The sequence below is a fragment of the Leptidea sinapis genome, chromosome 21 (assembly GCF_905404315.1).
Source record: "Leptidea sinapis chromosome 21, ilLepSina1.1, whole genome shotgun sequence".
NCBI classification, from domain to species: Eukaryota; Metazoa; Arthropoda; class Insecta; order Lepidoptera; family Pieridae; genus Leptidea; species Leptidea sinapis.
The window spans coordinates 6158796-6183911 of record NC_066285.1 but is presented as its reverse complement, the minus strand read 5'-3'; the positions used below and the strand labels follow the sequence as shown (position 1 = coordinate 6183911).

At 35.7% G+C, this 25116-nt stretch overlaps 1 protein-coding gene across 4 annotated transcripts in view; it reads left to right on the top strand.

The window, feature by feature from the left end:
- Positions 1-25116, top strand: part of LOC126970697 (tetratricopeptide repeat protein 17) — a 47928-nt gene that overhangs the window by 6005 nt on the left and 16807 nt on the right. The window contains exons 4-16 of one of the 4 annotated variants that reach the window (XM_050816787.1): positions 336-623; positions 1207-1316; positions 2827-3129; positions 4219-4357; positions 7238-7396; positions 10091-10207; positions 11533-11671; positions 12998-13222; positions 14225-14402; positions 15511-15624; positions 17570-17779; positions 19332-19449; positions 20264-20483. In XM_050816787.1, the coding sequence (XP_050672744.1) occupies positions 336-623; positions 1207-1316; positions 2827-3129; positions 4219-4357; positions 7238-7396; positions 10091-10207; positions 11533-11671; positions 12998-13222; positions 14225-14402; positions 15511-15624; positions 17570-17779; positions 19332-19449; positions 20264-20483 (2320 nt within the window). Of the gene's footprint in view, positions 1-335; positions 628-1206; positions 1317-2826; positions 3130-4218; positions 4358-7237; positions 7397-10077; positions 10208-11532; positions 11672-12997; positions 13223-14224; positions 14403-15510; positions 15625-17569; positions 17780-19331; positions 19450-20263; positions 20484-25116 lie in introns of those variants that run through there. The other 3 variants (XM_050816788.1, XM_050816789.1, XM_050816790.1) reach the window with 3 other exon arrangements.

The window sequence follows — 25116 nt, the reverse complement described above, 5'->3', positions numbered from 1 at the left end:
ATGTTTTATAAAAAAACGGCTCTGTCGTAAATCCTATTACTCCACTGCTGAATATCTAAATGATCGGACAGCCTGGGACTAGATTGTGATTATTTTATAGCGATATAAATGACTAACAATATTGTATATTTTTATTGAAAAGAGCGCAAAAAAAAGAATGCTGGGAGAGTTTCTGGCGCCGCTTCTTCTCTCTCAGAGCGCCATTAGTTTCCGAAGCGGTAGTAGTATCTAGTAGTATAAGAAATGACATCAAAAAGAATTCTAAAGGAATCAATTTTGAGAAAATAAATGCCTTTTATGCCTTTTAGTAACATAATTCTGGTGTTATTTTCTAGAGAATATAAAGATATAGCAATGTTGAGCTTAGCCTCAATATTCTATCGAGCGAGACATTACGAAGATGCTTTAATTATCCTGAATGGAGCAGTGGACCATGATTTTCGAAATCCGATATCACATTTTGTACTTGCCAACCTTTATACATATATTGGTGAATATAATGCATCCTTGGTCCACTATAAAATATGCTTGAAGATAAATTCTAAAATGGAAATAGCTAAAAAACATACATATGCTACACTGTGTCATATCCATGTAAAGGGAAGAATGAAGAATATGAAGTGGTTAGTGAGTTATTTTTTACTTTGAATGTTTGATGTATTTTATACTAAATCAACTCTCTACCAATCTCTTGATTTTTATATTGCATTTATGCATACACTGCACAGAGGGCCATAGTGAGCACTGTCATTCCTTTTTGTCTAGTAAGTAAATAACGACTATTGGCCATTTTCAATAACATATCTATCCTTAGTTTAACTTACTAGAGGTAGACAAATCTATCCTTTTACACTTACTTACATTTCAATAACCTATAGACTTAAAGCATTGGACTCTAACTATATTGGACATAACTATGGATAGATAAGATCTTGTCATTAAACGGTGACAGCAATGTATCTGTAACTAGAGATAAGTTATTGAAAATGGCCGTAAAGAACTTATTTCAACCCAACAATTCAGATAAGATTAAGTCTAATATGCCAAACATATTTAGATAAAATAAGCAGGAAAGTTATAAAAAATCAAGACTAGCTATGTTATTGCGTAGCACAGACAGCCATTGAAAAACTTTGAGACTTCAATATTTATTACAGTTAAAACATTATGTACAACACTGGTACTATATTTATCAATTTTTTTTAGGAAAATCCATAAGTTGCGTGAGGAACTAAATGACTATAGTTTAAAGGAGTCATTATGGATTAAAACGCAAAGTGAATTTCTGAAAACCATGAAGCAAATTGATGGCTATGGTGAATTATTTTAATTATAGTATGGTTTTAATAAAAGTATTTACTAAGTTATTTCTAATAAGCACATTAAACAAACATATTATATGTAAGACGGCAACAGTCAACAGATAACAACAGGAAGAGAAGGCTAAACTACCCTCTAAAAAGCTTGGTGTACTTAGTAAGGCGAGAGAATACTTCACCTTAAACCACCGCGTACAACTGTACTACATGGAGCAAATTCGTCTTTACATGGAGTACTGTTCTTATATCTGGGTGGGCGCCCTCTCCATAACCAGCTTCTTCCATTTGACCGCACACAACGAAGAGCGGCTAGAATCATTGATGATCAAGTCATCTCCGATCGTCTTGATTCTTTCGCGTTAAGTAGAGATGTGGGTTCTCTCTGTATCGTCTACCGCATTTATCACGGAGTGTGCTCAGAGGAGCTGTTCGGGTAGATTCCGGCGGCCGAATTCCACCACCGGACATTACGTCAAAATGCAATATACCAACTGCATAACTTTAGCTGCTGGCATCCCTCAACCGCGAGTTTTCCAAGAAATTTCTTGCCTCGCACAGCCACTTTGTGGAATCAATTACTGGCTGCTGTTTTCCCGACGCGTAACGACTTCGGGACCTTCAAGAAAAGAGCATACTGTCACCTTTAGGGCCTGGCAATGCATGTCTTGACATCTGTTGTTGCGGATGTCTATGGGCGGTTATCCCACCACTCCCCATCCCGTAAGACTCTTGCCCTTTTGCCCCCTCTTATATATAAAAAATCTTAGATAATTATTGATTATTGAGTGAGGATGTTTTTCCACCCTTAAATAAGCCCCCCACTTGATAAAACTTTAATTATAAACATTATACATGACAAATTTTGCAATTACACTGACTTCTTGGTCTTTTATTTGAGAAAATTTGTTGAGAATCAAACCCCAGTGATTATCAAATCCCTCATCAACAGAAACTACTTTAAATTAAATAGCCTGCTAAAACCTAATATGTTATATAAATATTTGAGAATTGACTTGAGATGTAGATAGACGAAAAAATCTCATAAACATAATGAGGACAGAAAATTGCATTGATAAATATTTCTACTCCACCTTCATAATTTAATACATCATAATATAAATATATTTTTTTAAAGAATGTTTGCTGTGAATTCTACAAACAATACCAGGGCCAAAAAAAGTAGTTTACAGAATTTTTGTCGTTTATATGGCCATGTAAAACACAGAAAACGTAATAGATTTAATTAATATCATATTATAATAAATATCAGTAATAGATTTAATTCAAATATTGCATGAATATAGACCTCGGAACAACATATAGGTTACATATCATCACATTAGATGTAGACATATATTTCTAACGGCTTTATACCGGCCACGCGGACGACGCCGCGGGCAGGCACTAGTTTTTTTGCATAAAAAAAGTAACTCACTTATAAAAAGCATCTTGTTATAATTATATGTAAATATAAGCCGGCTGAGACGTTTTTTGAATTTTCTTACAGACTATAAAAACGTCGAAAAGAACAGTGCCAAGATGTCTGAACTGACCGGACTACCAATAGCCAAGTTAAAACAGAGTGGTGATAAATATTCATTGATCAAGTATTTCTTTGACGGTACAATGTTCGACGGCCAGATTTTGGAACTGGCCAGCGTGCCAAACCTTGACGCGATCTACACTCTGCAGAGGATTGTGGGCTACATACAGAAACACTCGAATACACCTGAAATATTGGCACATTTGAATAAAGGGGATAAAGAGAGCAAGGAAGATCTGTTCGCGTCTATAACAAATATTGAATCTGGTAAGTTAATTGATTGTTCAGAATTTTTTATCGTTGAAATCATTTATTTTACTTCCGGATTTTCATCACTACACCGTCACCAATTGATCAACGACTGACTACCGTTTTCGCAATGTTCAGTGGCAGTCGATCTTCTGGTACACCTAACACATAGATGTGCGGCGGCTGTCGAAAGCAAGGAAGAAGGCATGTAAGTTAGCCTTGATATAGCGAAAACCTTTGATTGTGTACATTGTGTACTAGGCACTACTTTAAAAAAATCCATCATTTGGGCTTCCCGAGAGTTTGTTCAAGTGGACCTCCAGTTTCCTCACTGGGCGCAGCATACAAGTCGTTGTCGACTGTTATTGTTCGAATCCGAAGCCTGTGAACGCTGGAGTACCCCAAGGCTGTGTGCCATCTCCTACACTATTTCTTCTGCATATGTTGGGAGACCTCCAATCCTCTCTGGAAATCGTCGATCAGTGCCGGGACAAACTTGTGTCTTGTATCGAGTCCTCTCCAGAAGGTCGCAGAGTGTGGTAAATTGAACATTGTCCAATTTAACCCCCAGAAGACTCAAGTTTTCGCGTTTACCACTTAAAAAAACCCGATTTGTCGTATCACCGCTCTTCAACAACACCTCCCTTAATCCTCGCCTAGTATCGGAATACTGGGTCTCGAAATGTCGAGTGATTGCCAATTTCGTGGTCATCTGGAAGACAACGCTAAATTGGCTTCGAAGAAGCTTGGCGTCATAAATGGAGCACGGCAATACTTCAAGCCGGCCCACATTCTCACAAAGGATATGATATCCTATCCCCACTATCTGAACGTATGTGTTCCTCCATAGAATTCCTCCAAAAGTAGGACAAATGAGCGTACGGAACACCTGGTCTTAAGTGATCACCGCCGCCCACACTCTCTTGAAACACCAGGAAAATCACAGGAGCGTTGCCGGCCTTTAAGGAAAATGTACGCGCATTTTTTGGAAGTACCCGTGTCGAATCGTCTCGGAAACACCGCACATTAAGATTTTATGTCACTGACTAAGATTTTATGCATACTAAGCATATTTATTACTGGCAAATCAAACAAATTGATTTACAGGTAAATCAAAAGAAGCATTATCGGATAAATCTATGCCAAAAGAAAAAAGTAAAAAGGATACACAAACAGCTGAACAGGAGAAGAATCATACAGAGGATGCCGGAGATGATCTCACTGAATATGAAACTGATATCTTTTTGTAAGTTTAATGCAGCACAATATATTATATGCCACATTTTTCCGGAAGAAGTAGAGTATTTCTAATTTCTTCGTTTGCCCTTTGTACTGTGCAACCTGTTTTCACTCAGCACTTTACGCGACATTAGCCGTATTAACATCAGTACGATTTCGCGACGAACACTTACCGCGAGCGCTCATTAACATTAACAACAACATCTTTTATTTGACTATGGTATGGTACCAACAGCTCGTACATAGTCAATTTGGTCCTTCGAGCTGGATTTGAACCATTGACCTACGGTTCAACCAAGTTTAGTATACAGATTAATAAATAAGAGTGTCATTTATTTAAATTTCTTAATTATATATTACTTTCTCCAGAAATGTGTCAAATCGACAAATTTTAACGTTACTAATCAGTCCCATCAAATAGAAAGCTTAGAATTGTGCTAAAAAAGTCCGTATTCGTAAGAATAGTATTTATCGTTCTGTATTAGTATTAAAAAAATAGTTTGTGTATTAAGAACAAAGAATTACATACATATTTGACGATAACTCATATTTCTTTAATTGCGTCAATCACTTTAAATAAATAGGCGTTACAAATGGGTTTATGTTCAGCCAATTAATTTTTTTGCAAATTAGTGATTTCTAACCACGGACTAGTAAAAAAAGAAGGACTCCGCGCCTTGATATTAGCAAGTGAAGCACCTTTATGCTAGTGTGTGAGGTTACGGGGTATACCAGTTACACAATTTTTTGTCCCTTAGATAATCATATTTCCACAAATCTATAAATATAAAAGAGAATGTATGTTTTTATGTTCCCTAATAACTCCTAAACTATTCGACCGATCTCAATGAAATCTTTTGTAATAGATTCGTTGAAGCTGAAGGAAGGTTTACATATATAATTTATATGGCAAAACAACGTTTGCCAGGTCAGCTAGTATTTTTATATTATTGTTTTTACACTTTATCACAACGCACAACGGCATTTTTAAAATATTTTATTGCGACGCAAACTGATCTGTCACAGACTATGGCAAATCTCATTATGGCGGCCGATCGGCTTGTATTAGTGTAAGTGTATGCGTGGGGCTATGTATTTACACGTTTACCGGCTTGTTATGGTGCCTCACTGTTATGTAAGGTGACTCGGAGTCATTATTTTTTTACTCGTCCGTATTTCTAACAAATATAGTGTCAATGATTACTTAAAATATACTGTAATAATATAAATATGTATTTAATGAGTCAGTAAATAATATATTATACGGCCATTAAAGTTTATTATGTAATAGATTATAAAATAATGTTGTATTTTATTAAATAATGATGTGAACTTTTTTCTTTTTTTTTGTCTATATGTAATTTGTGTTACTGTAAGTTATCTACCCATTAGAAATTCAAGATTATGATAGAACCTAGAATCTTCATAAACTTTAATTGATGATGAGGTTGATAATAATCTACAATAGCGTTCCTCCTAGGGAAAATCCGACCAATAAATATTTGTTTTACTGAAATTATCAATGGCGTTCTTCTATACATATAGACAAATCACGTGTACAACAAACCCGAAATATGGGACATGCTATAAATTACACCATGATAAGCTACAATTGCTATAAAATAAAGAAAAAAATCTGAAATTTAAATTAAACCAATATTTTTTGTCAGAACTCAATTAATGTTTTAATTCGAGAATTTGTTTGGTTTGGAGGAATCGTTTGAGGCTCTTTCACGCCTAAACCACTGATCGCATCGACATGTAACTACCACCATTCGATGTGATATTAATCCTAGATGATTTATGGCTACTTATACTTATTTTTCAAATTCCAACGTTCCTTTCTTTTAAAATTCGCCCAGCAAAGCGGGGGGAACGGCTAGTATAGATATATTTTTCACTCTCCTCGTCATTCTTGTAGAGTTATATTGTTAGTTAATAAAATAATCACTCTGTTTAAAAAGCAACAATACTTTTAGTGCTTACATTGAGGGTATTCGTAAATTATTTTAGCTTGTAATGTTGTTCACAAATAATATCTTAGCACCTAAATGTTATGCTTTTGTTTTTTTTTTACATAATTAATATTTTAATGTAGTTTTAAGTTGTTTCCTTTTTCTTTTATATTTAACTGAGTAATAAACTTTAAACTTATAAATAACTAGCTGTGCCCCGCGGTTTCACCCGCGTTTTTCTCGTTTCCGTGGAAATACCGAGATAAAATATTGCCTATATTATAGCCTGTACATCATTTTGTTCTATTGTCAATACTTTTTGGCGCGCACGCAACAATAGGTTTTCGATTTTACACCTTGTGTTACAAAATAGCAATTTTATTACGGATCCCTAATTTTGAAAAAAAAAACATCCTAGCCTATAGCCTTCCTCGATAAATGGACTACCCAACACTGAAAGAATCATTCAAATCGGACCAGTAGTACCAGAGATTAGCGCGTTCAAACAAACAAACAAACACTGCTGCTTTATAATATTATATAGTATAGATATGTATTCTGACAACCTTTTGTACTCGGTAAAACTCGAATGAGTATGTATGTACAAGAACTTTGATATTTATAATATATAATTTGTTAATAAGAAATAAATAAAATCTATACATTAAAAAAAGCAGCAATGTAAAATTTGATTCGGACACTGACAGTTGACACAGAACTAAGGAGTAACTAACTAACTAACTCTTGTGATTCCTCTGGTGTTGCAAGAGAATGTGGGCGGCGGTAATCACTTAACATCAGGTGACCCGTACGCTCGTTTGTCCTCCTATTCCATAAAAAAAAAAGGAGAAAAGTGTACTTTCATTGTTTTTAATAATTAATATAATTAATTTTAAAATACAATAATAATCAAGTTAATTACAAATTTACAGACACCCACAGTCACTAACAATAAATAAAAACAGGGAGGACTTTGACACAGATCCAGACTGGCCTTCAGATGAGTTCTGTCTTTTTGCGGCTCCGAACTTCCCGGACAAAGTGGAGGCGTTATACCCCGTGTTCTTGCCTCTGGAGAACAAAGGCATCAGGTATGATATCTGTATAAATAATAACTATTTTCTTAACCATAACAATATATTGTATCCTAGTCTCTGTCCCCTTATTTTGTTCCTCTTTTTTTATGCTTCCAAACTTTTGTTTAACTTAGATCGTATGGGTATGGTTTTTTCGTATGGATCGAATTTTGCAACTGAATTTTAAAACAGTTACTTTTAGTAGAAAGCCGTTAACAAAATAAAAAACTACCTCCAAACAATGCATTGATCTCACGAGGATCTTTCGCTGTAAGAATATCATTTGAATCGACCAATCGAATTTCCACTTAATTTTGAATGTTATAAAATTTTTGACATGGATTCCGATATCCTATATTCCTATATATCGATTCCTATATTATTAATTAGGGTAGGGTACCACAACAGCGCCGTTTTTCTGCCGTGAAGCAGTAATGTGTAAACATTATTGTCTTTCGATCTGAAGGGCATCGTAGCTAGTGGAATTACTGAGCAAATATGACTTATGTTATAACTTAAATCTTATGTTTCAAGGTGACCAGCGCAATTGTAGTGCCACTCGGTATTTTGGGGTTTTTGAACGTCCTGCTCCTCTCGTCCCCTTATATTACATAAAAAAAAACTCAGAAATTAGATAGCGTACCTACAGCGTTTAAGATGAAATCTGCTGGTTGGTTTAAATCCTTTAAACTCTCCATACTGATTTTTTTTCTGCGTAATATTGTCTACGTAGTGAAGGACCATAGACTTCGCTGTCTTGTATAATTTGTATAATTTCCAGCACTACAATTGTGCTCGCTACTTTAAGATTTGAGATGATAAGCAATAGTAGCCCTGTAACTTGCCTAGCGGGAGCCCTCCAAAAACAAAACAACTTGCAACACAGAGTATTCTCTTTGATTAACGAGAGTCTTATACATTTAAATAAATTATGTCACTTAACTCGACGTTTGGTGACCTTTTCAGAGAGCGTTGTAAGGGGAAAATGATAGTGATAAAAATGTAACTTTTACGCCAAATGTAATGTAAGCACAATTACAATTACACGTGTTTTAATCCTTTACAAAGTGTTTTATTTAAATGTGCAACACAATGTTGCTCGAATTATCGGGGATTGAGCAATCTGTTATATATAATATATAATCTATCTAATATTATGGATATTATCTTTACCGACTGGATGTGTGGCGTTATTCCCAGTGCTGTGTTCCAAAAAATTTTATGAACGATGCGGGACTCTAACCCGCGACCTCTGGCGTTCCGTGCCAATGCTCTCCCAACTGAGCTAACCGTTCGAGTGATGTATCGTCATAAAATCTTGTATGCTTTGTTCAACTCTCAGGTTGTGGGTTCATGTACAGGATCTACTTTACAGTTGATAACCTGCTCAACCCCAATATTTGCATATTAGGCAATTGACTTGAGATGTCGCTGTTGTAAATCTAAACAATTTGTTATGTTTTTAATTTTACTAACATAGTTTTAAGTATCACTCAACTGACAATATGCAAATAAGATTTGAAAACAAAAATTTATGAACGATGCGGGTCTCGAACCCACGACCTCTGGCGTTCCGTGACAGTGCTCTCCCAACTGAGCTAACCGTTCGAGTGACGTATCGTCATAAAATCTTGTATGCTTTGTACAACTCTCATGTTGTGGCTTCAGTGTGGCTAGAAAAAACTGAAATGAGCTTCCTTGTGAGGTGTTTCCAGGATACGACATACCGGTCGTTACCGCTCGTGTTATTCCTCTCATGTTGCAAGAAACTATGGGCTACGGCCCTAATCCAAGCCTTCAACAAGAAGGCAGTGCATGAGGCACTAGGGCTAGTTAGAGAAAACTTACGCATTCTAAGCAGGGCACTAACGGGGCACTGCAGATTAAACAAACACCTCTCAATCTTAGGTCTAATAGATTGCAGAGCGTTTAGTTTCTGTAATAGTGCAGATGAAACCCAGTTACACATTCTCCCTGAATGTGGTTCTTTAATGCGTAAACGTAGCATCTTTAGGAAGTCCAATTCTTGACCACTTGAGACTCGTCAGCTCACTGCAAAAGATATAATAAGATTTATGAAAAGAATCAATGTTAGCAGTGAGCTATAGTTAACAGTGGCTATCACAATAGATCACATTGGTCGCAGTGGAACAGGGCTGAACTGAACTGGATCAAAGCCACTTTACAAACCATAACCATGGGCTACGGTGATCACTTACCAACAAGTGATTCGTAAGCTCATTTATCCTCCTCTACCATAAAAAGTGCTACCTCTCTTTTATTTGGCGTTCCTCCACAGTTCGGTTCAAGGATCTTTCTTCCACGTATGACAAAGCTGTGGAATGAGCTTCGTAAGCGCGTACACCTTCATTTAAGGCCGGCAACGCTCTTGTGATTCCTCTGGTGTTGCAAGAGAATGTGAGCGGCGGTGATCACTTAACACCAGGTGACCCGTACGCATGTTTGTACAACTTTTCTATAAAAAAATACTTAGCGAGAAAAATGCGCTGCAGTCCCCATCTTCCCGGCAATTCATTCGGTACCATCCATCAGTCAATTTAAGCACGCTTTCAGTACTTTAAAGTGCTAAAAGTACTGCGATAGATTTTTGCTAATAAATATGTTATGTTTATTATTTTTTCCTCAATGTTTAGTTTGGTCCTTAATTGTTTTAAACATGGTTTACATTGATATAGGCGCCCCTTACAGAGTGAGATCATTGCTTACTGATAAGATCGGAGTGCCTCTGGACGTGGAACACGAGCTGCCGTGGCATCCTCCCAACTGTCTTCATGAGAAAGATAGCAATGTGAAGAAGAATTTCAAGTAAGTCAATTTCAAGGTTTTATGTCACCTATGATTGAAGGAGCAAATTTATCTTCTAGCACCAAAATGTCCTTTACTTCTCTTACGTGTAGACAAAGTAAATCTCGGGGGTGTTCTGTAACTTTAGTTTGATGAGCTCTTACGTCCGTTCCCAATATACTTTCTACAGATAGAGATAAATTACTATACTTAATAATTACTATCTTCTACTGTCAGTAATTTTCTGTCAATAATCTGAAGCTGTCCGAATATACCCGATAAGTCATTCTTATCGCCTTATATTGGGACCCGTGAATTGCAATTTCCATACAAAATTCTATCGCTGGTAAGCTATACGTCCTCACATTGACAGACAGCGTGTACGGATTGCTGAGTTACCGTCGATAAGTTTATTGGGACACAAAAGTCAACGATAGTTACGATTTTTATCTCAAGTAGGCCACAACCGGAGATAGACTGTATTGGGAACGGCCGTTAAAGGGGTTCTTCAGGTCAATATGATGTGAGTACCTTAAAAAAGTGTATTGTCCCACTAAAAGGTGAACGGTGGTTCTTTTGGTGTTGCAAAAGAACATTTTTCATGATGTCTCAATCAATAGGGTTAATTATTGTAGCATATTACATACACTACTGTTTTCAGTGACCTTTTTCTAATGATACATCAACGAAGCTATTTTTTAGTAACTATTCTTCTTTTGGCGCATTAGGGTAAAGAATATGACAAATAAACTCCATTTATCCATCTACATGTTCTATTTCACAGTTTTATGCTTTTCAAATTATAAATGACCTATTTTTTAAATGATTGCCCCCAGTTATATATAGCCATGTAGCTGTTGACCGGTGCAGAAAGAATTTAATATCACAATTTAAAATCTATTTTGTTCATTACGAAATCTGTAGAAGTTAGATCATTACAATTATTGTTTCGTTTTTCCCTTTTGTTCTAATTAAATAATGTTATATCAGAACTGTTTCACTCTGGCTTAAAAATTTATCTCATAGAATTATTCATGCAGAAATAAAACTTGAAATTGAAAAATATGAAGGGTCATGAATCGGAATAAAAACTATTTTATCTCTCAAGTTGGATTAAACTGCACACAGTGTATGAAATTTCATTTAAAACGGTTCAGTAATTAAGGAGTTCATCACGGACAAACAATATTACACTAATTCTTGTATAAATACTTATCAAAACAAATTTTATTATTGGAAAGGTCAACAACACCTTAAAGTACCTAGTTGCTCTGGACTAAGATATCCACATCATATTCTGGTCCCATGAATTTCTAGTTCTTTAATCTAATATTATGGTATTGCAGGCAACATGTAACAGAGGTGGTAGATACAGGGTATTTGCGGGAGATGATGCTGAAGTACGTGAGCGACGGTGACCCGGAGCACGCCAAGCATATGCAGGAGGTTGAGATAGGACACAGGATCTACGTAGCCATGAGGAAGGTGCTTTGGAAGTCGTATTTTATATATTTATACATAATAAGTGATGAGACGAGATGAAAGCCCTGCCCACTACAATGCAGTACAGTAAAATTTTCAACAGCACCGCGATTGTGTCCGTCGCCTTGAGACTTCAGTTGTTAAGTACCACTAGGCCTGTAATTACACTAATTATACCGACCCTTAGGCTGGCTCTAGTGTTCGACCGACGGTGAGCAAAAATCATGTACGCATATAGTCCAGCGCTGATGAATTGCTACGCGCCTACAGCTACATCACGCTGATGAGAATCGTCGGTCGTTTATTTACCAGTGGGAGGCTCCTTTGCACCGGATGATTATGGATACCACAACGGCAATACCACACATCTAGATTTGGCATTTGGTATAACTCGTTGGCAGGGATATTGATTGACACTGGTCACATAGCTCTTCAAAACACTCCCCATGATAAATGAAAATACACAATGAAGCAACGACCCTACGCAACGGAGAGTGAGCTTTATAGATAGAACGCTTCTTAGCAGCGGATTAGCAACGAACAGAAGTGTGAAAAAACAATTTGTGTGTCCGTTTAAGGCTGGATTTAGTTATCGACAAATGGAGAGGGCTGATGTCGGTCGAGCGTAGTTCATACCCGTACGCGCTGACCATGTTGTGTTTAGTGCTCAGCTGCAAGTTTGATTGGACGTGTACAATTGTGAAGAAAATTAATCCATTTGTAACTTTTGTTACTTACGCAAACGATTACGGTATAAAAGAAGGAGACGATATCATGATTACCCGATTGTTATAGAGCGCCTAATAAAAGGAGAATTTTGTACAATATATTCGAAATTGCAAAAACACCAATTTTTGTTTACGATTTTTGGTCGATTGCTCGGTCGGCATCGCACTGAACGCACTTATTTGTCGTCATAGCACGTCAACGGACCGACGTACACCGGACCGACGTGTTCTTTTTGTTTTATGAAAATAAGGGGGCGAGACGAGCAGGACGTTTAGCTGATGGAAATTGATACGCCCTGCCCATTACAATGCAGTGCCGTTCAGGATAATTGAAAAACCAAAAAATTCTGAGCGGCACTACAACTGCGCTCGTCACCTTGAGACATAAGTTGTCAAATCTCATTTGCCTAGTAATTTCACTAGCTACGGCGCCCTTCAGACCGAAACACAGTAATGCTTACACATTACTGCTTCACGGCAAAAATAGGCGCCTTTGTGGTACCCATAATCTAGCCGGCATCCTGTGCAAAAGAGCCTTATCATACATAAGTTGGTGTTTATAGAAACAATTTTCAAATGCGTATCTAATATAAATTTTCAGAGATTAGCCCCAAAGTGGATTGGGCAAGTTCTGGCATCGCTGTACTGGCGAGTCCGGGGAAACAGAATCAACGCTTTGCATTGTCTGCAAGCGGCAACACGCTCAGTGCACCCCAAGTATAAGGAGATCGTTCTGGTCTCCTTAGGCTCGGTGTACATGGAGCTGGGATACTTCGACGAGGCCGTGCTAGCAGCGGAAGAGGCTATACAGATGAATGCGAATGAGGCATGTAAACATAAGCTGATAAATATATATTTAAGTGACCATAAGAAAAAACTTATTCAAATTTCTGTTTCATATATGATATATATATCATTCCCATAACCGATGAGTCATTCTTAAGCTTGAAAATTGTGAAATTCACTCTTGACCTTACAAATTATTGATTTATTACTGTATTTACTACTGGTTTTATAGAAAAATATTACACAACATACGGATTATATAAGACGAGGCGTTATCTCTAGAACTTTGGCCAGTGGGACCCCGAGGCGCGCAGATTGTACAAAGTACTACCTACGCGTCTCAATAGAGTATGGTATTAGTATTAAGGTATGGGAAAGGGAATTTATTGAAGTAGGCGTTACTTTGCGGAAATCCATAATTATGCAATTTTTTTGAGTTTTCTTTACTGTTAATTCCGCCAGTATTTGTCTTTTAAACAATTTGACACGTATGTGCACTCGTCTCGTGCCAGATTTTGGTGAGTCATCATGTCCTGAGGATGCCTCGTGTAGAGGCGAAACACGTGTCGAATTGTTGAAAAGACAAATATTGGCGGAATTAACACTGAAGAAAACTCAAACTATTTGGATGATTATGGTAAAGGAGTTAAAGTTAAAGCAGACCACTTAGTTGGGTCGGTCCATTTTGCGTGCAGTGTTATCCAGTCATTTCAACCAGCCCAGCTCCTTCCAGTAGTTAAAAACACTCCTGGGGTGTTTGCGGAGTAAGGTTTTTACTCGTTGGATAGGCACCCCGCATATTCGAGGATTTCATGAGTGACCGTTTCATCCTCGGCCAGACAGCCTCAAAATAGTTACCGTAACCCAAGTGCTTGCTGGTATTTTGGCCAACTGGTCAGCCCACAAATCCAGATCTGACAGTAATTCTTTAATATTCATTCTCGTAGTGGTAGTTTTTACAACGTGTAATGTATATTAGTACACCAATTGTAAATAAACGTATATTCTTATAAAAACACTATTATTGTTTCTTATTTGTCAGCCGGCAACGAACTTCCTCATGGCGCAGCTAAACAACATCAAGCAGCACAGACTGACCCAGATGTTCCACCTCGAGCAGGTGATCCGCGTGGAGCCAGGGTTCATGTCCGGCCTGGTACGGAACCTGCTCAACACCTGGGCATGCGTGTTCGAACAAGTGTATAAAATACAGGAAGTCGGTGAGATATGTTCTACATCTATTTAATTATTTATTTGTAATGGGAAAACTTTATACCCCTTTCTAAATACATTGCGCGCATGTAAGAGTCATATTTGATATGCTGTTATTTGGACACTTTTTCTATTAACACTTTGTCATTGCGTGGCGTTGTATTCAAAGCGCGGTCGAAGCACAACTGAATAAAAATCTGCCTAATAGACGCGTAGGCAGAGTTTTGCTTCAGACACTGGGTACGTCAATGGGTGCAAATATAACAATCAATACAAGTACTAGTGTGTTATTCATAATAAGTGTTTGTGATATTGGTACCTTGTGAGACATATTATACCGCTGCGGCATGTAATAAATGATTTAAGGATTTCTGCTGGTGTTTTTCATACCCTTGCGTGCGCTTGTAATTGGATCTTAGTAAATTATATGTAAATTATTATACTAGCTGACCCGGCAAACGTTGTTTTGCCATATAAAGTATAATTCACGCGATAGTTTTATATAGCCTGTACATCATGTTTTTCATTTGCAATAGTTTTTGCAGCGCACGCAAAAATAGGTTTTCGATTTTACACCTTGTGTTACAAAATAGCAATTTTATTACGGATCCCTAACTTTGAAAAAAAAAAACATAGCATATAGCCTTCCTCGATAAATGGACTACCCAATACTGAAAGAATCACTCAAATCGGACCAGTAGTACCAGAGATTAGCGCGTTCAAACAAACAAACACTGCAGCTTTATAATATTAGTATAGATTAATTACATTGTGAACGCAGATGTGGTCGCTATGAGTTTTGTGAAGAAGCTTATTTTCGCTCAGATGGCAATGGAGAGGGCTCGGAGTTTCCCTGCGATGTCTAATCAGAAATGAGGAGATCCGTAGGAGAACCAAAGTCACTCAGCGCAGATGATTGCGAAACTGAAGTGGCAGTGGGCAGGGCACATAGTTCGACTGGCAGATGGCCGTTGGGGCTGTAAAATCCTCGCATAGTGACCACGTACCGGAAGATGAAGTGTTCGTAGCCCCCCCCCCCCACAGGATCGATCGTCATGGTGATCTTTTGGGGAGTAGTTAAATTACATGTTGCTTGACCATATATTTTTTTTTTAGATTTCAGTGAAGGTGATGTATGTACTCAAGTACAGCCCGGTATCAACATGGTGTGTGAGAAGGGTGGAGCCAACTGTCACATGACCAGCATTCGCTGCTTTAGCAAGAAGAAAGGTCAGTGGTCATAGAAACACAAGTAGAGCCACAGTATGATGACCCTAATAATAGCTTTACCAGTGGGAGGCTCCTTTGCACAGGATGCCGGCTAGATTATGGGTACCACAACGGCGCCTATTTCTGCCGTGAAGCAGTAATGTGTAAGTATTACTGTGTTTCGGTCTGAAGGGCGCCGTAGCTAGTGAAATTACTGGGCAAATGAGACTTAACATCTTGTCTCACGGTGACGAGCGCAGTTGTAGTGCCGCTCAGAATTTTTGGGGGTTTCAAGAATCCTGAGCGGCACTGCATTGTAATGGGCAGGGCGTATCAATTACCATCAGCTGAACGTCCTGCTCGTCTTGTCCCTTATTTTCATAAAAAAAAAACTATTCGCGCGATTTATAACCTAAGTCCTAAAGAATCATTAAGAGAAAAATTTAAAGAAATAAACATTTTCACTGTTGCTTCCCAATACATTTTTGATAATGTTCTGTATGTTCATAAGCACATTGAGGAATTTTCTAGAAACTGTGACATTCATAATGTTAACACGAGGAACAAACATAAACTTGTTATGCCTTGTACTCTGTACCTTGTACTGTTGGGTCGAGTTAGTAACTCTTTTGTTGGGCGATGTATATGCTTCTACAATATGATCCCAGAAAATGTACAAAACAAATGTGTTACAAAATTTAAAAGAATTGTTAAAAATCGTTTGTGTGGGAAAGGTTATTATAGCATAAACGATTTTCTTAATGACACCACGGACTGGGAATAAATCGAACATCCTCAGGCTCTTTAATTATAAATGTTTATTGTACGATATCACATTGTAATCCATATTTTATATTAAAAAAAGCCCGCTGAGTTTCTTGCGCCCATTATTCTCAGGTCTGAGGCAGTCTCTTTTGAATGGGTGGTACTTTTTGACGTTCAATAAGTGATTTTACATCCTATTTTGAATAAAAATATTTGAATTTGAATCCATTTAATAAAGATTTTTGTGAAGATTACGTGTGCGTTGGTCTAGTTTGACATTGTAAAAAATAAACAATAATTTTTTTACAGTGAATATTTAATTTATGTGGTATGATTGGACAGAATTATGTTATTATAGCATAATTTCAATAAATCTATATATATAAAAATGAATTGCTGTTCGTTAGTTTCGCTAAAACTCGAGAACGGCTGGACCGATTTGGCTAATAATTTTGGTCTTGAATTATTTGTGGAAGCCCAGAGAAGGTTTAAAAGGTGAATAAATATGAAAATGCTCGGAATTAAATAAAAACAACATTTTCATTATTCCTTTGATGTACCCCCCGTCGTTCAGAAATCAAATTGAAAGAATAGTTTAAAATGAATAACTAATTAGAATTTTTATATCTTTCCTTCTCTCAGGAGGTAAAAAAGAAACTTATGTTTAGCTAATAATAGTTGGTAGATTACTTACAGTTGTTAACTATCTATTATATTATTTTTATACAAATTGATAAAATATGGCGATATCTTCATTTAATATAAAGTTAATAAAATTGTAAGAAATAAAGATGAAATGAAATGAAAGATAAAGATTTTTATAAGTACTACGTGTTTAGTCATGTGTTTACGCGGACGAAGTCGCAGGTATCACCTAGTACATGATAAAAAGAAAACGAATAGCTAGATATAAGCAATAGGTACAAAATATTCTGTATATGACGTATAGTTGTCAAAATTTTCTGTTGGTATCTGAACGGCGCCGTGCGATGTTATGACGTAATAACGCAGGCATCGCTTAGCATGTAATGCGAAAACTAAAATTATTTTGTAACTGCGTACTTGATTTTATTGAAACAATAAAACTAGTGTTTTTCTAGGCACATAATCTGCACGCTTATAAAGTTTTACACAAGTCATGAAATATTTATTGATATTCACCATAATTTTCTTATGCTAAAACATTATGTGTATGTTACAGAAGACACCAGTACACTTATGTCACTGCTGGAACAAAATGAATATGAACAGTACAAGGGAAAAAACTATATAAACGATAAATTTTTCGAGATAATAATACAGAACACACCCGCAAGCCGGCACGACACTCTAGCCCACCATACGAATTACGACCATATGATGAAAGCAATAGATACTGTTTTGAAGGGGTGCGGCCCGCACGGATGTAGAAGTGAGTAATTTCGGATATTTTTTTTCAAATTAAGTCATTTTTTTTATTTGAATAAGTCCTAAACAGAAATAATACGATACCTAAGTGATGGCGAAGCGCTAGAAGATAGAACGTGGCAAGTAATTGTAATTACTTCGGCACTTCTCAGAAATAAGAACTGTGGCAGCAAGGGCGTGCAGCATTCCATATAGACATTTAGGCAATGCCTACCTTAATAAAATCCTAAACTAATATATACCACCAATGTAAGATAATTTATTTTCATTATTCTATAACAAATTTTCTATTGAACATCACAGATTTAGCTTACTTACTTTTAAAACCACAAAATTGACATGGCTAGAGTAAATCACAACTTCAACCCTTATATTATTAAAGTAGGTACTTGTATCTACAGTGTCTATCTTGCTAGAAACGCAAAGCACGCCCCTGCGTGGCCGGACTTGTCTCGGACGAACTGTGAAGATTAGCTGTCCTGTGTGCCTACCATGAACTCTTATTGCGATTCAATTGACGACCTAAAATTAACTGTTTTGCTATTTCATACCACGACGTCATTAGAGCTATCCAATTTAGGTTGACGTCAAATCAAGTCGGAAATTGAATCGCAAACTGTTTTAGTTCGTTCATTGAATCGTACCATGAGGTAATATTTCAACCTAAACTCGATAAGTGTCAAATTGAGCGATTCCAAAAAAAGTTGCTACTTTCATAGAGGAAAGTGAATCGTTTTGTTAACAACTGATAAAAAATATTGAAAACATACAGAAAAGAGTGATTGAGAATATTGAGAGAGAGATTATTAAGAGGATTGATGAAAAGAGAATATTTTAGTGGACATTTCTGTAAAAAAATATACTGAACATCAATACCGAAAATGAAAATACTAAAGACGAGGCTGTAAGGCTCCTGGCTATAGCCTGTTTGAAAGAACTATATACTCCGTGCTCCTGTCAAATCAAACATGAATGGAGGTGCGTTCATAACTCTATTTAATCAGTTTATTTTTACGAAAATACCAAAGAACACCTTTAATTTGTAATTCAAAGAACTATATATACATATTGCTATTATTTAATAAGTACTTATAAGGGCTTAATGCTTAACTTTAAATTGTATTTAAAGTAGTAATATTTACGCAAAAACCGCTAAAATCATATCATTTAAGGTTTCGAAACGCAACGCATATGGTTCGAGTAAAAGAGACGGACTTATGCAATGACTGTACAGCGTCATCTCTTTCTTACAACGCGGACCACAGACAAATTTCTTTCGTTCATTCTTCCATAAGCGATTCTAACGCCATTCAGTTAAAGGCAATGGTACTAATCTTAGCGATTCAGTTTAGCTACCGCATCGGAATTGAATCGCTAATTAAAAGTTGATGGTTGGCCTTCTGTTACCAATAATTTACATTATTTCATAGGGACAGAAATAGACAAACACTCGGACCTCCAAGATAAGAGTAGCACCTCCTCCTAAATAATGGTAGGCCCACCCAAAATACTAAATATATATAATGTGTGATAAATTTGGAACACTTGTATTTCAGGTATGAATCCGTTAGACGCGTCAATGACCGAGGAGGAGTGTGAACATCACTCAGTACAATTTGGATATTGGTTGCACATTGTTAGCTTTAAACAATTACTAACTGATTCTAATGTGAGGTGAGAATTGACTTTTACATTGTTTACATCTGAATGTGACGTAAAGCAGCATCTACAGCCATGCTTTAAATCCTCTATAAAGATTCTAAAACAGTTACAGCTTATTGCCAATCAAAACACCCAATGTCCTAATAACCATTACATCATCAAAACGAGTGTTGTAATGAAATTCAGTACAACATTATATCATCCGTTTTCACAACACTCCTTTGGATGATATGGATACTAGGACTGGCTTTTTTAATGATAACACTTAGCAGTAAGCAAACTGCCTCAGAATATTTTATAGAGGATTCATATATGAATGTAGATAAAGTCTTGTATGCTACTGTTAATTAGTTTTTCAAACACTCATGTGTTAATATTATAAACCCACATTCGTGTTTTCATACCTCTTATTACACAACAGTTGCATAAATAACTATTAGTTTCCAGCGTTTCAATCAAAATCTGAGAGATTTCATCAATTTCTAAATTCTGAATATTAGGTAAATACTTTGCCTACATTGTAAATTGTAGGGATACGAAATTATCGTAATCAATTTCTTATTTATTTAAATTATTCAAGTTTTAAAGGATTGAAACGCGTGTAATTGTTACTTTTTTACATACATTTTTATTATTATTTTAGTTAACTTGACGTTCCATGACCTTTTCAGAGCATTATTTCAGGAATACTGAAAAAAGGCAAACACTAATGTAAAAGTTACATGTTAAAAACACACACAGTTACAATTACATGCGTTTTAATCTTTAAAGTGTTTTATTTAAATGTGTAATGAAAGAAGATGATTTTTTTATGTTGTTTTTTCAGATTACCCCCAGAAATACTTACCATGACGCCATCAACCAAGAAAGTTCCGGACTGCAAGTCATTATTAAGCTCCTCGGAAGACTTCTATATACAACGGTTGAGCAGAATAGACACAACAAAATGGGAACCAATAATGAGTCTCACCCACCAGTTCACAGAGTTGTTCTATTTCGATGATTACCTTACACTCGGAGCTATGATTGCCAAGTATGTGGAAACCGTAAGTAACTAATGTTTATTGCACTTGCTATTTGATAATTGCCATTAAAATGAGTGCAATCAATTATTGAAAATCATTTTTTTACTTGGGCTTACACTTTTCTTACATATTTTTTGTTTGGATATAAAACACAAGTTAAACAATTTTTTTTAAATTTTCAAATCTTTTCAGTATTTTTCTGGTAATTCTGAAAAGTTTTGCCTGAAATAAGGATTCAATGCTGGTATGTAAGAATCGATTTTGGTGAATATTTTAAAATGAAATATTTTAATACTGGGATGGACACAACATACTTAAAATAATGGAGGGAGAGCGATGGAGCTTCGAGCTCGATTTGTTGCCACATTACTTTGATTTTAAACTAAGCTTTAAAGTAATCCCTCAATCAAGTGAAGAAGAAGAAATATATTAGTGCCACGGACAAGTAAAAAAAGAAGGACTCCTCGCCCTGATATTAGCAAGTGAAGCACCGTTATGCTAGTGTGTGTGCGGTTACGGGGGATACAAGTTACACAATTTTTTTCTCCCTTAAATAATTTATATAGTATCGTTTTTACACTTTTTCACAACGCACGACGGCATTTTTAAAATATTTTTTTGAGACGCAAACTGATCTGTCACAGACGATGACAATTTTCATAATGGCCGCCTATCGGCCTGTAAGTGTGTGCGTGGGGCTATGTATTTACTCGTTAATCGGCTTGTTTTGGTGCTACACTGTTATGTAAGGTGCCACGGAGTCGTTATTTTTGTTAGTCCGTAATTCGCACTAATCACGGACTACCTCACTACACCACCTCTGAAAAAAATACTTAAAGGAAAATTTAAATATTACACATATGGCAACTCCGATGATTGTCTTTCCTTTTCTATCCTACGGAAAAGAGCTAAAGAATTGGAGGATGAATGTCATAGGAACTACATTAAAACGATATAAATTTCTATTGCTTCCAATCCTATATCCTATATACTATTTTGATCCTACGTAAAATCAAATAAAAAAGGCCCAATTCCTTGCCATCCACATTAACATTAGAAGGTCGTGTAGCTGATACAGGTGACAAAATATGTAATCTCTTTTCTCAATACTTTCAGACTAATTTCCTCATTCCCACGTCACAGCCTCATCGAAGTTCAAATACATTTAATCATTGTTCTTCTGTTTATAGCAGCACTCTCAGCACAGTACATATTGATGATTCTATAGTTATGAAACACCTCAAGTCAGACAATCTTGCAAAAGGATCGGGACCAGATCATATCGACCCATTACTTATATCCTCTTGTTCCAATAGCCCATTAAACCGTTGAAAATACTCTTTATTAGATCAATAAATGAAGGTATATTACCTAAAATTTGAAAACTTTCGTAACTCCAGTATACAAAAATGGAAATAAAATCGATATTAAAAATTTTAGACCTATCTCCAAGCTTTGTATATTTGCCAAAATCTTTGAATGTATTATTTACACTTAGGTTTACAGTTCTCTAAAATCTACGTCCATACCTGAACAACATGGTCGACCACCACTAATCTGCTATCATTTATTGATTACAAAACTGCAGGTATGGACGCATTTAACCGATTTGATCACTGTATACTGTTACGGAAACTTCTATTTGCTGGAATACATGGAAATCTATTCATATGGTTCACCTCTTACATTAAAAATAGGTCTCAACAAGTTGTTGTAAAAGGCTATGCCTCTTCTTGGAATACTGTATGTTCTGGAGTGCCACAAGGCTCATTACTAGGCCCTCTATTATTTAATATATTTATTAATGATGTAGGCGTTTACTTTGAATCTCCCAATTTCTTGCTGTATGCTGATGATATGAAAATATTCTTAAATTTCACCAGAGATTCAGATTTTCAGCTTCTTCAAGCGAATCTAGAAAAATTTGAGGCATATTGTCTTCTGAATAAACTAGACCTTAACGTGTTAAAATGTCATTCCATTACTCTTTCACGTAAGTATAATATAATAGATTACAAATATAAAATAAAGGGCGTTGTTCTTCATTCTGTTATTAAAATTAGAGACCTTGGTATTACACAATGACCAGGGGCGTGCATTGGTTTTCCAGTGCGGTAGGCACTGGAGGCCTAACTAGCCTAAAATTTAGTTCCTGTTATAAGGATAGATATGAGTTCACTTACCAACATTTTTCTGCCGTTCTGTCAGATTGATCGTGTTTTTAGATTTGTCAAATTATTCAAGTTACCGTAACCAGTATCGTTGCACACAGTCTTCGTTGTAGAAAATAAACAGCAATTAATATTTTTCGTAATACTTGGTATTGAAATATCTCATAGTTTTACCTTTTTGTTGATTTTAACTAATTTTTGGTATTGGTCTATTAAGAGAAACAATTTTTATTTTATCTACGAACGAAAATTGTGCAAAAGGATACGTACCTAATTTCTGTAAACAAATCGTATTTTCGCCACAATCGCGACACTGGAATTTCTCCATTTTATTTTGATTCCTTATTAGTTTCCTATTTGAAACACAAAACACACAGCAACTTCTTTTTTTTTTCCAATACAAACACTAAATATAAACAAATCAACACAACAAATAACTAATGTAATTAGCTTAATAATTCACGCCCGTGATATAAAGTAGGTACACGAAAACACAACAACTAAAAAAATTACGCTGTCATTGTTGACTTACTGAACAATATATTTTTATTTCCGGAAATGTCATATTTTATATCCCACAATCATTTAAGAACGATAAACATAGTCATTGTATAATTTTTGCTGTGGTCGTATAACCTTGACAAATAAATTTTGTTATAGAAATTGAACGTATTCTACTAGCTTTGAGTAGGCATTATCGGAACTGCCTACTATAGGTGTTTAGTATATCGCGTGACGAAAAACTTACTGCCTATGCCTATTGGCATATATGGAATGCATACCCCTGCACATGACAGTAAACTTAGATATGAAATACACATTGATAAAGAAATCTTCTGGTTTCATCAAACGGATCTGTTGTCAATTTTCTAGCGCAAAACTCATTAAAATACTTCTGTTCATATGTTCGAAGCACCCATGAATATTGTTCTCAGGTTTGGAACCCCTTAATATGAAGTTCACATTAAGACTTGAAAAAAATTCAAACAAGTTTTTTAAGATAATTCCAATATATATTGATATTACATAATAAATATGATACAGATTATATATTAACATGTAAAAGGCATCACATGCTACCATGACAAGTAAGAAGTCAAATAGCTGATACAGTTTTTTACGCTAAGTTACTTCACTCTAAGATAGATTCTTCTAAATTAACAGCACAAATTAGTATCAAAGCGCCCAATAACTACACCAGGATAAAATGTACAATATACATTCCTCACTGCAATGCTAACTACAGGCAACATTCATATTTTATAAGGTGTCCACAAGCAATAAATAAGTTATTAGTTGACTTGCCTGATTTCGATCTATTCAATACGTCACTAAACGCGTTAAAATGCATAAAATGCATAAAATGCATAAAAGGCATTTATTTTCTCAAAATTGATTCCTTTAGAATTCTTTTTGATGTCATTTCTAATATACTAGATACTACTACCGCTTGGGAAATAAATGGCGCTCTGAGAGAGAACAAGCGGCGCAAGAAACTCTCCCAGCATTTTGTTTTTGCGCACTTTTCAATAAAATTATACAATATTGTACAGTCATTTCTATCGCTATAAAATAATCACAATCTAGTCCCAAGCTGTCCGATCAATTAGATATTCAGCTGTGGAGTAATAGGATTTACGACAGAGCCATTTTTTTTATAAAACATTTAAATTTATTTACAGATAATGACTGAACAGTGGCTGGTACTTTATTGTAGAAGTGTATACATTTACCCTTAAAGCTATTATGTATCTTATGAAGCCTATTAGAATTAGTTACAAGCAATCCCTTATTTCTAATGTAATAATAATAAATAAGTAATCTAATAATGAAAATCACTATTAAGAGCAAAAAGGTGACGATTTTTGTGAACATATATTAAATCGTTCGTTCTCTTGAGGATCTCCAGAACTTCTCAGACAAACGTAACGAATAACTTTAGTAAAACATATATGTATTTTGTTTTTTTATCTTTAGAAATTTTGTATTTAACTTCGTTCAAAATATTTCTTTTGAATTTTAACACTCTCACTCAACTTAACTCAACACACACCCAAACAGTCACACATACTACAATATTTGAAAGAAAAAATCTTAAACAAACACTTACCTTTAAAACAAACCCCAATGTACGTGCACGTCCTCTTCCTTGTATGGGCGCTTTTACATCGTGGTATTTATTACTTAGAAAACAAATTTATTTTATAATTATCCATTTTCTATGGCTGCTTTAGATCTTATGACTGAAATTGATAATTCTTTTGACATTAAATGCCACATTATTTCTAGCCCGGAAGTATGTTATCCCATTATAACAAAATATACACTTAAAATTCTTCAAGTAAATATCAGAAGCATGCAGCGGAACTTTGATAATTTCTTATTGACTTTAGCTAGAATCGATATACCGTTTGACGTTATTATTCTCAGCGAATGTTGGATTAATGATTACACCACAATTAAGCAAATAAATGGTTATATAG